This window comes from Condylura cristata, unplaced genomic scaffold (assembly GCF_000260355.1).
Source record: "Condylura cristata isolate star-nosed mole 26May11 unplaced genomic scaffold, ConCri1.0 scaffold00011, whole genome shotgun sequence".
NCBI lineage: Eukaryota > Metazoa > Chordata > Mammalia > Eulipotyphla > Talpidae > Condylura > Condylura cristata.
Genome location: NW_004567112.1, coordinates 27319867 through 27332248, shown reverse-complemented (window position 1 = coordinate 27332248; position 12382 = coordinate 27319867). Strand labels below are relative to the sequence as shown.

Below are 12382 nucleotides of genomic sequence, written 5' to 3'. Positions count from 1 at the left end.
GATTATAACAGTAGTATGAAGCACATATAATTTGGGAGCAGAAAAGCCTTATAAAGGAGATAATGATAACTTGTAATCTCATTATCCAGTGATGGCCACCGTCAACTTTTTGAGATATAAGCAGTCCCCTGTTTCCTATTTAGCGCCCTTAAGGCCAGGAGTGTCTTGAGATTCAGGAAATTTCAGAGATTGGAAACTTGTTATGTTGTATATCCTCTTATAGCTCCAATGAAGTTGAAAACAACACTCCTAATAAAATAAAAAGCAACACCTGAGATAAATAAGGATGTAAATGTACATTCAGGTGAAGTTTTGATACACATGCACGAAGTGCTAAAAGAAGTTTAGGTCTTCAGGTAGCTTGGGGTTTGGGGTCTCAGATTAAAGGACTGTGGGGTACATGGTGGAGGCTCAGTCAGCGCCTGAGAGCACCTGTCACTTAGATTGTGAGGTATGTGGCCCTGGGCTGTGTACTTTCCTAAACATTCAGGACCTTTGTTACCTTTCTGCAAAATGGGTCTTGTCCACCTGGACAGTTCCACTTAACTCTGGTTCTTCGAACAAGGCTGAGTCTGGTTCTGTCTTCCCTAGAAGGCCTGGGGTCTCACGAGAAAGGGGCCTTCCTACCACCAGCTTTCATTGCTGGGGCCTCAGGGAGGGGTCACCTTAGTTAAGCTACATAAGATCTTATTTATCCCTCCTCTGCCTCTTTCTCCCATAAACTGGGTGCTTTTGAATATTTCATTCCTTGTTCTAGAGAAGCCCTTTTCATATGATTCATAGACCAGGGAACTGAACTATGGTGGCTTTATGATTTTATTTGTTTCTGCCCAGAGAAAGGAAAGGCTGGTGTACAGTTTTAGACACCTAACCCAAAGTCTGCTTTATTTTCTTTTGCAATTATTTGAGAAATAAAAGTTGCTGTGTACAGGTTTAGTTTAAAGAGGTTTTATCTTTTTTTAAAAGTGTATAGTTGAATAATTTTGGAAAGGGTTAAATCCATTCAACAGGGAAAAAACTGTTTTTTGTTTTGTTTTGTTTTTATAAAAAGTGCCTGAGAAACTGGATATCCCCATGGAAGAGGATGAAGCCAGACCCTTACCTAATACCAAACACAAATTTGAACACAAAATGGATCAATGGTCTAAATATAGGGAACATAATTATTAAACCCTACGCTCAATATCATAAAGTTCTTCCTGTGTTTTCTTCTAGGAGTTTAATAATTATGTGACTTCTATTTAAATCACTGATGTGACATCAAAGGCACAGGCTACAATAGCAACAAAAGGCAAATTGACCTAAATCAAAATGAAACACTTTTGTACATTAAAGGTGCCATCAAGAGATTAAAAAGTAATCTGCAGAAAGGGCAAATCAATTTGCAAATTGCATATCTGATAAGGGATTACTATCCAGACTGTACAGATTATTCCTTAACAAAACTCAACAGCACATTAAAACATTTTTTCAAATGGGCCAAGAACCTCAATAGACTTTTCTCCAGAGCAGTATACAAATGGCCAACAAGCACATAAAGAGATTCTCCAAATCACTAATCATGACTGAAATGCTAAATGAATCCCATCGTGAGGGACCACCTCAGCCCCAGGATGATGGCTGTTTTTGTTGGGGGTGAAGGGAGATTGATTTACAGAGCTTAGGACAGAGACAAGAGTGTGTACAAGGCCATGGGGAAGGCAGAAGGGCTTGTCTGAGCCTACAGGCACCTGTGTCCCCAGAGGTCACCCAGGTGGCATCGTTAAAGCAGGGCTCCGTTGATACTTTGGGATAGGTGACATTCCACTTTTCAAGATACCACTGTACCTTTATTAGTTTTCCATAAAAACACATAACATACACAATCTACAGTATAGAAAGTATAATTTACAAAAATATAAAAATCTTGGTTATTTTTTAGTATTCCAACATATGCATGTGTTACTTCAACAGGTATGTTTAAACAATGCAGACTGGACCAGCACAATGACCTCTGAAAATGGTGCCAACTCTCTCCTTTTTTTTTGTAAAATAAAATATATATTAAGAAAAAAAGAATCCAAAATTGGTTATATGTGCATATTGTATGTATAAAAGCTTTTATAGTGGATTCAAAAGAAAACAACCATTATACCATTATTGAGGCCCTGTTTTCCATAACCAATATGTGGCCCAAAACATTTAAACTTAGTATTTTAGCAGACGTTCTTTCCACACGAAAGAAGCAACCTTAGATTTGCAGCCTCCTTTGCAGGTTATGAGATGGCGACCGCGGCATCCAACACTGTGGACACGCTCAGTTTCAGGCCTTCCAAACGGTGGGATGGGCCACAGGCGATGGCCAGGCGAGTGCTAATTCCCAGCTCCCTTGGGTGTTCAGACTGGCATTTAGGAGGCAAGTCGCTAGAGACCTCAGACTGATGTCCCAGGAGACAGCTCTTTCTGGGACCCAGCAAGGTCGTATGTAGCTCTGCCCTTCCTCGGAGCTTCACCCCTAGTCAAACCCCTGTTCCAGAAAGCTCTGAGCACTCTGCCTGCTGGGAGTGGGGTGGGCGGAGGTTTTTCGGTTCCCAGAGCGCCTCCTCTTATCGGCAGGCACAGGTCTCCACAGACATGTTGGGATACACCTTTAGAACCACGTTCCGGTTCTCATCTAAGAAGAGGACCCCAAGGGAATTCATCTTGTCAGGAACACAGCAAGGCTCTGGGATGCCCGGGACGATGCCCACAGCCCTGACGATGCTCTGGATGGTGGCGTGGTTGGATGGGCGGACAACCTGCAAGGAAGGAAAAGGAGCATCGTTACCTTGGCACGCTGCTGGTGCCTCCTCCCGCCGTCCCACCCCCAGGCCATTGGCTTGCCTTTGAGTAAGGCCTCGGAAAGGGTAGGTGAGAAGGGCAGGGCTGGGGGAGACACACTTCCTGGGAAGTCAGCCACAGGCTGAGTCCCAGGGAGGTCGGGAAGAGCCTCAGCCCCTCTGCAGCCAGAAGAAAGTTACATCCTTACATGGCATTGGCCACTGGGGGGCACCTGCGTGTCACACATCCCCCACAAGCACCTGGGACTGGGCAGGCCTGGGCAGGCCTGGGGAGAGGTTCAGTGAACTCACTGAGCCAGAGCTGCCCATATTTCACAGACTGCCCAGTCCAGGCGCGCTTCCCAGGGGTCGCGTGCGTGGCACTGAAGGGCAAGGTCAGCAGGCCCATGTGGCAGTTTCAGGGGGCTAGAAACCGACATTTCACATGGGTCTGACTCTGGGTGTCGGGCACTACCTCACCTGCATCACACCATTTGGTCATCATATTAATCTTACGGTAGATGTGACCTAATTTTACTAATGAGGAAACTGAAACTTAAAATGACTAAATAACTTGACCAGGGCCCCTCAGTTAGAAAGCTGCTGGGGGCAGAAACCTTGCTCGCTGGGGCCAGGCTCTCTCTCCCCGTGTAAGCAGTCTCGTTCAGCCAGAAGCTCTAAGTCCTGAGACACACACAGTATGCCATTCAGTCTCTTTAGTAAGTACCTACCACAAGATGAACAGTGCCAAGTGCCCAGCTTCAGCTCATCACTGACCTAAGAATTTGACATACAGATCATTGAGGAGAAAGGCCTCTGGGGCAGAAGCGAGGCAGGGATACCTGAGCTGCAGGGCTTAGGCCGGTGTCAGGGAAGGTGGGAAGGATGAGCCAGGCTGATGGGTGAATGCCAGTTGCAGCCTGCACGTGTCCCAGCCTGGGCTAGGCCTGCCTCTCTGCCTGGCATCTCCCTTCCGTTCTTTTGCTCTCGCACGGCTTTGAGAAGTCCCTACATTTCCAAATGGGTAATGCAGCCCCAGGCCTGGGTCTGGTATTTCCCAGCTGGATGATTTATTTATGTTCAAACTGTATTTATACACTGACTTCCGTTCTGGGAGGGGAAGGCGTGACCTGGGACTCAGCAGAGGCACTAAGCAGGAGAGAAGGATGTGCAGCATGTGGAGAGTTGACACTGACATCACTTGGCAGTCAGCCCACCACAGGGGCCGTGGGTGATGGAGGGACAGAGCCATGACCCAGCCCTGAGGGCAGGAGAGAATCTGACGCCCAAGGGCCAGTCTAGTGGGTGAAACAGCCCTGGCTGTGTGTCCTGCAGACGTGTGCACTGTGAGAGCAGCTGTTCATGGCTGCTTGCCCTGAGCGTGAGGGTGGCAAGGGGAACCTGCACTGGGAAGCCACAGAGGCCAGTTCTATGCTGGTCACAGATACCAATGTCTTGAGGTCCAGGCCAGGAACAGAGCCACGAGCTTTGGAGAGGAGAGGGCTCGATGATGGCTATGAGAGAACACACCTGGGCCAGTAAGTTCTCCTATCTCATTTCTACAAAACAAAAAATGTTCTGATTCCAAACCCACATATAACCACGTCTACACCTTCACAAGCACAGCGAAACCCCATCTCCGTGCGGGCCGTCTCCACCGCAGGCTGCCTCTGGGGCTGCCCTGGCTTGCGGAGAGGGGAGGTGTTCTTTTCCCATTTCACCAACAGGAGGCAGAGGCACTTGCCAGTAGGCTCAGAGCTGAGTTAGTTGCACGACACTCAAGACACAGCGGTGTCACTCAGGCACGCCTTACCCTGGGCATGGGGAACTCGCACGCTCCCGCGCAGTAGTAGGCATCAAAGGATTTGGGAGAGATGACCCATTCGTTCCACCCGATGTCCGCAAAGTCCACCTTCAGATACCGCCGGGAGCAGACCCTCGGCTCATCCCACTGCCTCTTGCGGGCTTTCTGCATTGTCTTCTCATCAAAATCCAGCACCTGTGAGGCCGTGAACACATCCTGGCCCTTCTTCCTGCGGTCCTTGCGGCCTGGCCGGGCTTTCAGCGCACGGAAGGGGCTGGGCCACAGTTCGTGCTTGTGGTAGTGCTGGGTGTGGGGGGCATGTGCTGGCCTCTCATCCAGCCCTGGCAGCTCATTGTCCTGGAGGGGCCTGGTGGACTGAGTGGCCCGACGCACTCGGGGGTCTGCAGAGCTATTGGGAGCTGCTCCGGGCTCTGGGTCTCCAGCCTGGAAGGGGTCATATCTCTGCAGTGTCACCGCCACACTATTGGGCTCTGAGATGGCCAAGTCATTGGCATAAATAAGGATGTAGGGTGCCAGGGAGCTGCGTTTGGGGACTCCCAGGTCCTGCTCTCCGGAGTCTAGCTGGGCAGAGAGGAGCAGTTCGCCATCCCGGCGTGCTGCCTTGACGATGGGGGAGATATCCTTGGCTTGCCACAGACCCCGTGGTGGGGGCACCAGGGCCATGGCCCCCCGGAGCAGCCCCTGTGTGGCTGTGTTCTGGGAGAGGCTGCGGAAGAGCAGATGCTGACGTATGGGCAGGCTGGGGGGTAGCAGGCGGCAGGACGCGTTCTTGGCTCGCTGCTTGCATGGTGGCTCTCGTGCCCTGGGCCACCGTGGCTCTGAGTAGAAGTGGAATGTGGCTGTGAGGATCATTTCTGAATCTTGCATGGAAGTCAGGTTGAAGAAATACACAGCTTTCTGGTCAACCACTTCTGCAAAGGAGGGCAGATCTGTTAGGTTGTTTCCAAGACGGGCCCCTGGAATCACGGGGTCTCCTTCCCAAGGTCGGGATGGAGGAGAAACACCCACCACGGGGCCTCTGTCCTTCTGCCCACACACTTGCCCCGTGTGAAGCTGAGCGAGCAACAGCGCTCCAGGAGATGGAGCATGTGCACCCGTGCTGGGGGCTTAATGTTGGGCTCTCCAAAGGCATGTTCAGGAACACAGCTTTTCAGGCACCCATAGGATCAAGCCAGGTGCCCAGCTCTTCGGGGTATTTTTGTTAATATTGGGGATAAGGATAGTTTAATTTCACCTACTCTAAGGGACTATGAGAGAGGAAAAAGGGAAAAGACAGAGACCCAGTTAACAGCAGAAGCACGTTGAGTCGTGGCTTCCCCAAGTCCCGTGGCCCCGAGTGCTGTGGGTGCAGGCCCTTCCGTATTCCTTGCTCACTGTCTGCCTTTCTTGATTCAGAGGCTCTGGGACAATGGAACCCAGGGACTCATGTTCTGACCAGCATCCCAGGGGATTCTAACATCAGGGAAATTTTGGGAAGCACTGGTGGGCAGCAGCTGTGTATCTGCAGCATCTGGGTTTGCACTGTGAGTGGAATGACATTTCATCAGCAATGCAGTACCCTTACCCCCCCCCTCCCAAAAAAAAAGGCCCCAGCTAAGAAAGGTGCTAGGAACCAGGCTTCAAGAGAACCACGCTATGCTTTGGGACAACAGAATCTCTATCTCGCGTGATTCCTTGGAGAATTAAATAAATAACATTGGTAATGTGCCAGGCACAAAAAAGGAGCTCACAAATGTGGTTCCCAGCGACTTTTGTCAAACAGACCAACTGAGGTGGGCAGAGCGAGCTCCTCCCATACCAACTCCTATACCTCCTTCCCTCTATACCATTGAGTAGGGCCCAGCTAATGTGGCAGATGCATTTTCCATTTACCAGTTCAAATCGTAACTCTATTGTTCTAGCAGAGTCCTTGCTAGGAAACACTTAAGATGCTCCGGAGCAGACATCTCTGACTTTTCTCAGAAGTGAGCAGGATGTAGGCAATCTGGCCCAGAAACCTACAGCCTGGGGCAGGAAGGAAAACTCCAAGGTTGGGGGAGGGCAGAGATGGGGCTCCCCAGAGAAAATCCTATTAATCCCCCTTCCACTGATGGGGTCAAGTATATAATGTGACAAGAAAGTGTATAAAGAAAGACAGCTGTGGCCACGCGGCAGGGCCAGAGATGTTGGACCCAAGAAAACTACAACCTCTAAGTCACAAAAGGAAAACGGCCCCTCCCTGGAGGTCATTCCCGAGAGGATGCAGAAGGGGCAGTGAACACTGTCCCTCCTTTAGGATGGGGAGCCAAGTTCAGAGAACACAGGGGAAAAAAGTTTAGCCTGATGGAGCCCACTCACAGCAGGGGTCCTTCTCCCTCTGATGCCAGGGAGCTCACCCCCAGCTAGGCAGGCAAGGGAGCTGTTGAGTAGGAGATGGGCCACCTCCATGCATGGGCTGGGCCTCTCCTCTGTGCCCACATGCCCAAAATGAGGGGGGCTCCAGACGGAGGCTTGCAGAAGGGGCGTCTACCTGAAGTCACCTGGCTTGCGTGAGCTCAGGCCACAAAGCCCCAAAGAGAGGTCCCTACTTCCTATGAACTGTGTTGGTCCTTCTGGTCAGATCTCTGGCTCATCAAAACCCTCCTTTCTTCTTTCTCTCCTTCCTCCCTTACTTTTCCAGGAATTGGAAAACTTCTCTGGGCTGAGTGTTGGGTTGACTGGAGGCAGAACAAGGCATGAAAAGAGCCCTGCAGGAGCTCAGTGTAGTGAGGGAGTAATTGGGGTGTCATAGCCATCTGTAGCTCTATCAGTTCACAGATCACAGCCTGGGCCCCCCAGTGTGCTGGGTATGTTAAATGTCAAGTCACTGGCTTGGTCAGAGCCCACACATCAAACTCGACTCCTAACTAAGAACCTTCTTGAGTCAGCCTGCCTAGCTCCCCAATTCTAGCTCCTGCCCCACTTTACTTCTCAGTCCTGGCCTCCCGTCCAAACAGGAAACGTCCATTTCAGGTCTTTGCCTTGGCTCCTCATTTTGCACTCCCCACTCCTCCTCCTGGTCACTCCTCTCTCCTTCGGGCACTGCCCAAGCAGCACCCCAACCAGGGGAGCCCACGACTCCTGTAGCTGGCAGAGCCATGCTGTCCATCCCCTGCTTCAAAGTCTTCATGTCACTTGCCACCATCCGGATGGGTGTTTCTGTTCTGTTTGTTTCACCCCCAGAATACAAAGGCCAAGAGAGGAGGGGCTGTACTTGGAGGCTCAGCGTGAGGCTGGATCCCTGCACCCTAGCACCAGGCGGAGAGCAGTCAGGGGTCAGAGAGAAGGGATGGGTGATGGGGAAGGGTGTGGTCCTGGCTGGATCTGTTAACTTCAGGTAACAATGGGGGCTCCTGGCCTGTTGCCCCAGGGCTCAGCAATCACATCCTGAAATAGTCCAGGCAGCCTCCTGCTCTGGAAAGCTGAGCTGACCATGAATATTCAGCTGGAGGCACTGGCCAGCGGTGTCTCTCAGCAGTGCTTCTCTTTGAGCCTCAGTTTTCTTATCTTTGGCCTAGTGAGACTAGAATGCTAGTTATGAAAGTCCAAGCTCCAAGCATATCTGTCCATTGTCACAGTGGGGGCAGGGATGTGTCATTCATTTATGGACAAAAAGATGGAACTTCAGCGAGGAGACATAATTTCCTGAAATCACCCCGCTGGCAAGCAGCAGAGCAGGAGTATGCATCCAGATCGGTCTTACCCCAAGCCCTTGACCTTGGCTAGAACCATGATCAGATCGTGGAACTGTGAAGCACTAAAGGCTTTGCCAACACGAGCAATCACTTGCATGCTTTTGAATTCTGACACTAAGAACGAAAGGGCCTTCCTATTTAGACAAGCCGATTTCTCTGGGGTCTTTAGAAATCTCAGCTCCATACACAGGCCCATCCTCTGGTACAACTCTCCTGCCTGCCTCTCTCCTCCTGATGGCTCCTCCTTGACCCCAAACTCCACAGTTCTCAGAACTCACTACTTCACTGCTACACGTGGCTAAACCCCAACCACCCTTCGCAACCCCTGGGGCCCACCTGTCCCGTGAATTCTTCCTCATACTTCCCTACTGATCCCTCCCTGGCTGGGTCAGTGTCACCCATAGGGCTCCCCAGAATACTCCATCACACCAGCTGCTGCCCACATCCTTTTGCTCACCTCCACCTTCCCTACCAGTTTGCGAGCTCTTCCAGGCAGGGCACCCACGTCTCTGTGTCTTCGTGCCTGCCAAGCTTACAGCACCTGCCAGCCAGTGATGTGCTTAGGAAAGACTTCGGGGACTGAAATGAATGTGACTTTGGCCTTTTTAATAGATAGGTTGAGTTATCGCTTTCATTTTAGTGTGAAGAAACCAACTTGAGAGAGCTAAAGTAGCTTGTCTAATGTCACGCAGCTAGGTAGAAAAATTTAGATTTAAACACAGATCATTTGGGTGGGGAGAACTCACCCCTTAACTCTTAGAGTTAGGCTCAGATGCCCTTTCCACTAATGTGGACATACTAGGGAGCAAGATGCACTTCAGGGAGCAAAGGAAGGCAGGGTTGAAGAGAGGAATGGGTGGCACAGCAGCAGCAGCGGGAGCGATAGACCCTTCATGTGCCAGGCACTGCTTTATGCACTGGACATCTGGACATGGCTCAGGGCATCACAAGCCCCATTTCCAAAGTTTAGTCTCTTGCTCAGGTCACTTGGACCCAGCAGCCCAAGTCACAGGCCGTACTTGTACCTGAGGTATGCTGCCTGGTGCAAGCCGGGACTGCAGCCCTCTCCAGTGCAGGTTCTGGGGCTCTGGGCACTGTTTGTGCAGGAAGAGGCACTGCCTGGTGGAGGCAGCAGGGGCACCTGTCCTGGGGCAGGTGCTAGAGGCATGTTTGAAGGCCTCTGCGGAGGCGTTCAACTTTGTTCAGCATCCAAAAAGATGAGGGGTCCCTATCCAGACGCCTGCCTTCTCACAGCTGGGTCTCTGGGTCATGAAGCAGGCACCACCGAGGGTTGGTGAGGAGCTGGGTAAGGATGAACTTAAGTGAAACGAAGGAGGACACGAGAAGCCAAACTTACCCCACTGATAGAACACAAAATCTACTTTATCCCACTGAAGCATCATTTCTTTCACCATGTGTACAAAAAAGCAACATTCAGAGAGGTAAAGAGATCTGTGCCACAACCAGCAGCTGCTGGTGGAGCTGGAGTTTGTACCCAGGGCTGTCAGGTGGTTCAGAAAGGGTCTTGGCATTTTTAGACAGCCCCAGAGAGGTCCACAGCACTTCTGGTCTCCCAGACTGGTCCGCCCTTTCTCTCCCAAGCTCTGGGCTTAGTTTTGATAGAGGTAGAGGGAGGGGACTAGCACCTGGCCTAACAGATGCCAGGTGCCAACCAGTGAACAGAGCCCTCCCTAGCCTCAGTTTCCTTACCGTGAAGTGGAAGGACTGCAGCTGAAGTACTGTGTCAGGTCCTATTCTATGCTTCATCGCCACTCACATTACCCCATTCTGTGAAAACAGAGACTGTGCTCCTCCCTGCTCAGGGCTCCAGCGAGTGAGCAGATACAATGGCCTGTTGCCCTTATTGCAACAGTGACCTTGGCAAATTTGCTTTTTTTTTTTTGAGGACTGAGTTTATGGAATCAAGGTCAAGTTCACACCAATAAGAACACAAATGCTTCGTACTACTAGGAGATTAACATATATACCAAGACCTAATCTGGCCAGGGCTGAACTCAGGGTTTAGATACATTAGCGCATCTCACCTTTCCTGCAACCCCACAGGGAAGATTCTGGCATGACCTGTCCATTTTGTAGAGTACACTCAGGTCCACAGAGCTTTAGTGATTTTCCAAGGCCATGGTCATGCTACAGGACTCTTAAGTGCTTTAATTTAATAATGATGTTGCAGGAGTGGACCCCTGGTGATGAATGACGGAGGAAGGGTGGGATTTCTTCTGGGTGACCCTGAGACACTAACCTAGTGAATCTTCCCAGTACATGTGAAGTCCAGCGTCCCATATCTGGTTCTCAGGTCATGGATGGTACCTTGAATCATGTAGCCAGAGATGAACAGGTGGCAGATCTCACCCATACTGTTTGGCCCCAAAGTTAGACCTGTTTTTCCTAAACTTCAGGAGGGGTCCCTGCAGATGGAAATCTTTCCCACCAAGCCCACAGGGGAAATCTGCCCACTATTTTTTTTTTTCTGGCAGACATTCTGTGACCATGAACACTCTGTATGACAAGCAAGGACACCCCTCCCTGAGACCCAACACCACCACCACCACTACTCTGCTCCTGGGCCAGGACAGGTGGCCCAACCTGGCTGGGCAGGCTGCTGATGCTGGAGTCTGCACATGCTCCCAGAGCAGGGAAGGGAGAGTTCTGCAAGGGGCCTCTGTCCAGCATCAACCAAGGTGTGGGGAAAGGGGGCAGCAAGGATGTCCTTGCAAGTGGAGCAAGGATGAGAGAGGCAGGGTGCCTTGCTGCTTGACCTTCTGGAGCTTCCTCAAAGCCTTATAGTCTGAATAGGTCATGCCAGGACCCAGCAGGCCTCAGTCCTGAGCACCCAAGGCCTTTCTCTGTCCACCCTGCTCCCCCTCCAGTCACTGAAACAGTAACTGCCCTCAGCTAGAACTTCACACCTTCTGCCCGGGCAGGGTGCCTGGTATTTCTACCAGCGCTGCCTTATGCCATCAGATTGTGCCTCCTCAGTGTCCTCCCCGCATCTGTCAATAGCCAATACAACCGATGCTTTCGGATGGATTTTTGCCCCCCCCCCCATAAGCTCTCCAGCCCAGCCCCAAGTCCCCCTGGGGCTTAGAAGCCTTTTGAGGAGGGTGGGCTGTATCCAACGAGTGCCACATTTCCTAGACCTGGCAGCACCCCCACGGCCAAGAGGGGTTCTCTGCCACCGGAGGCTCATCTCAGAGGCTTGTCTTACAGTGCTTGGTGAAGAGTCAGTGATAGAATGAATGAACTAGTCAATGAATAGAAAGAAAAGAAACTCGGAGGTGCAGGGTGGGTAAGATGGACAGGAGAGGGAGGGGGAGAATGAAGACAAGGGCCCCAGAACCCCCTCTACTTACCCAGCCGAGCCCGGAAGCTGCGGACTGTGTTGCCTCCTCCAGGTCGCGCGCCTCTTTGGCTGTATTTCTCATAAAGTCGGAGCATGTGGACAGCGACCATGTCCTGGGCGCCGTGGCCCAGAGCTGCTACTGCGTCCCCAGAGAGCCTCTGGGGGTCCTTGTTCCCTGCCAGGCCATCGGCAGCTGTGGGCAGGGACCGGGCGGGGGCCGTGTGGCTACCACCCACGGCCCGAAGCAGCAGCAACAGTGTCAGCAGGGGCAGCAGTTGGGGCTGTGCTCCTGGGCTGATCCGGGAGAAGCAACGGGCCATGGTGGGTTGGCTGCAGCGAAGAGCAAAGAGCCGAAACCCGGGAGGAGGAGGAGGAGGTGGAGGAAGAGGAGGAGGGAGCGTGCAGGCGCACGGGAGACTGCGGACCGACCCTGAGGCAGGGCGACTCGGTGGTAGCCCCGGCAGCCCCGGGTCCCGGGCGCTGGGGTACCGAGATTCGCGTGGGGCGCAGAGCAGAGAGGGGCGGGTAGCTTAGTGCCGCTCTAGTCCCAGCCTGCGGTCACCGCGGTCGGAGCCCAGCAGAGTCGAGTCGGCGCGCTGTCTCCGCGGACAAGCACCGCGAAACTTTGCAACCCACTGTGCGCTGGACTTGGCGGGTTCGAGGGGCGGGGCGGGGCGGGGCGGGG

At 52.0% G+C, this 12382-nt stretch overlaps 1 protein-coding gene across 1 annotated transcript; it reads right to left on the bottom strand.

Annotated features, from left to right (window-relative positions):
* Positions 1–1911: 1911 nt before the first annotated feature.
* On the bottom strand, positions 1912–12017 carry GDF10 (growth differentiation factor 10). The gene is made up of 3 exons (XM_004680674.2): positions 11708–12017; positions 4612–5534; positions 1912–2777 (listed from the first exon to the last, which is right to left on the bottom strand). Exons 1-3 carry the CDS (start codon positions 12015–12017, stop codon positions 2586–2588), a joined length of 1425 nt encoding a protein of 474 aa, XP_004680731.1. The 3' UTR covers positions 1912–2585.
* Between the last annotated feature and the right edge of the window lie 365 nt (positions 12018–12382).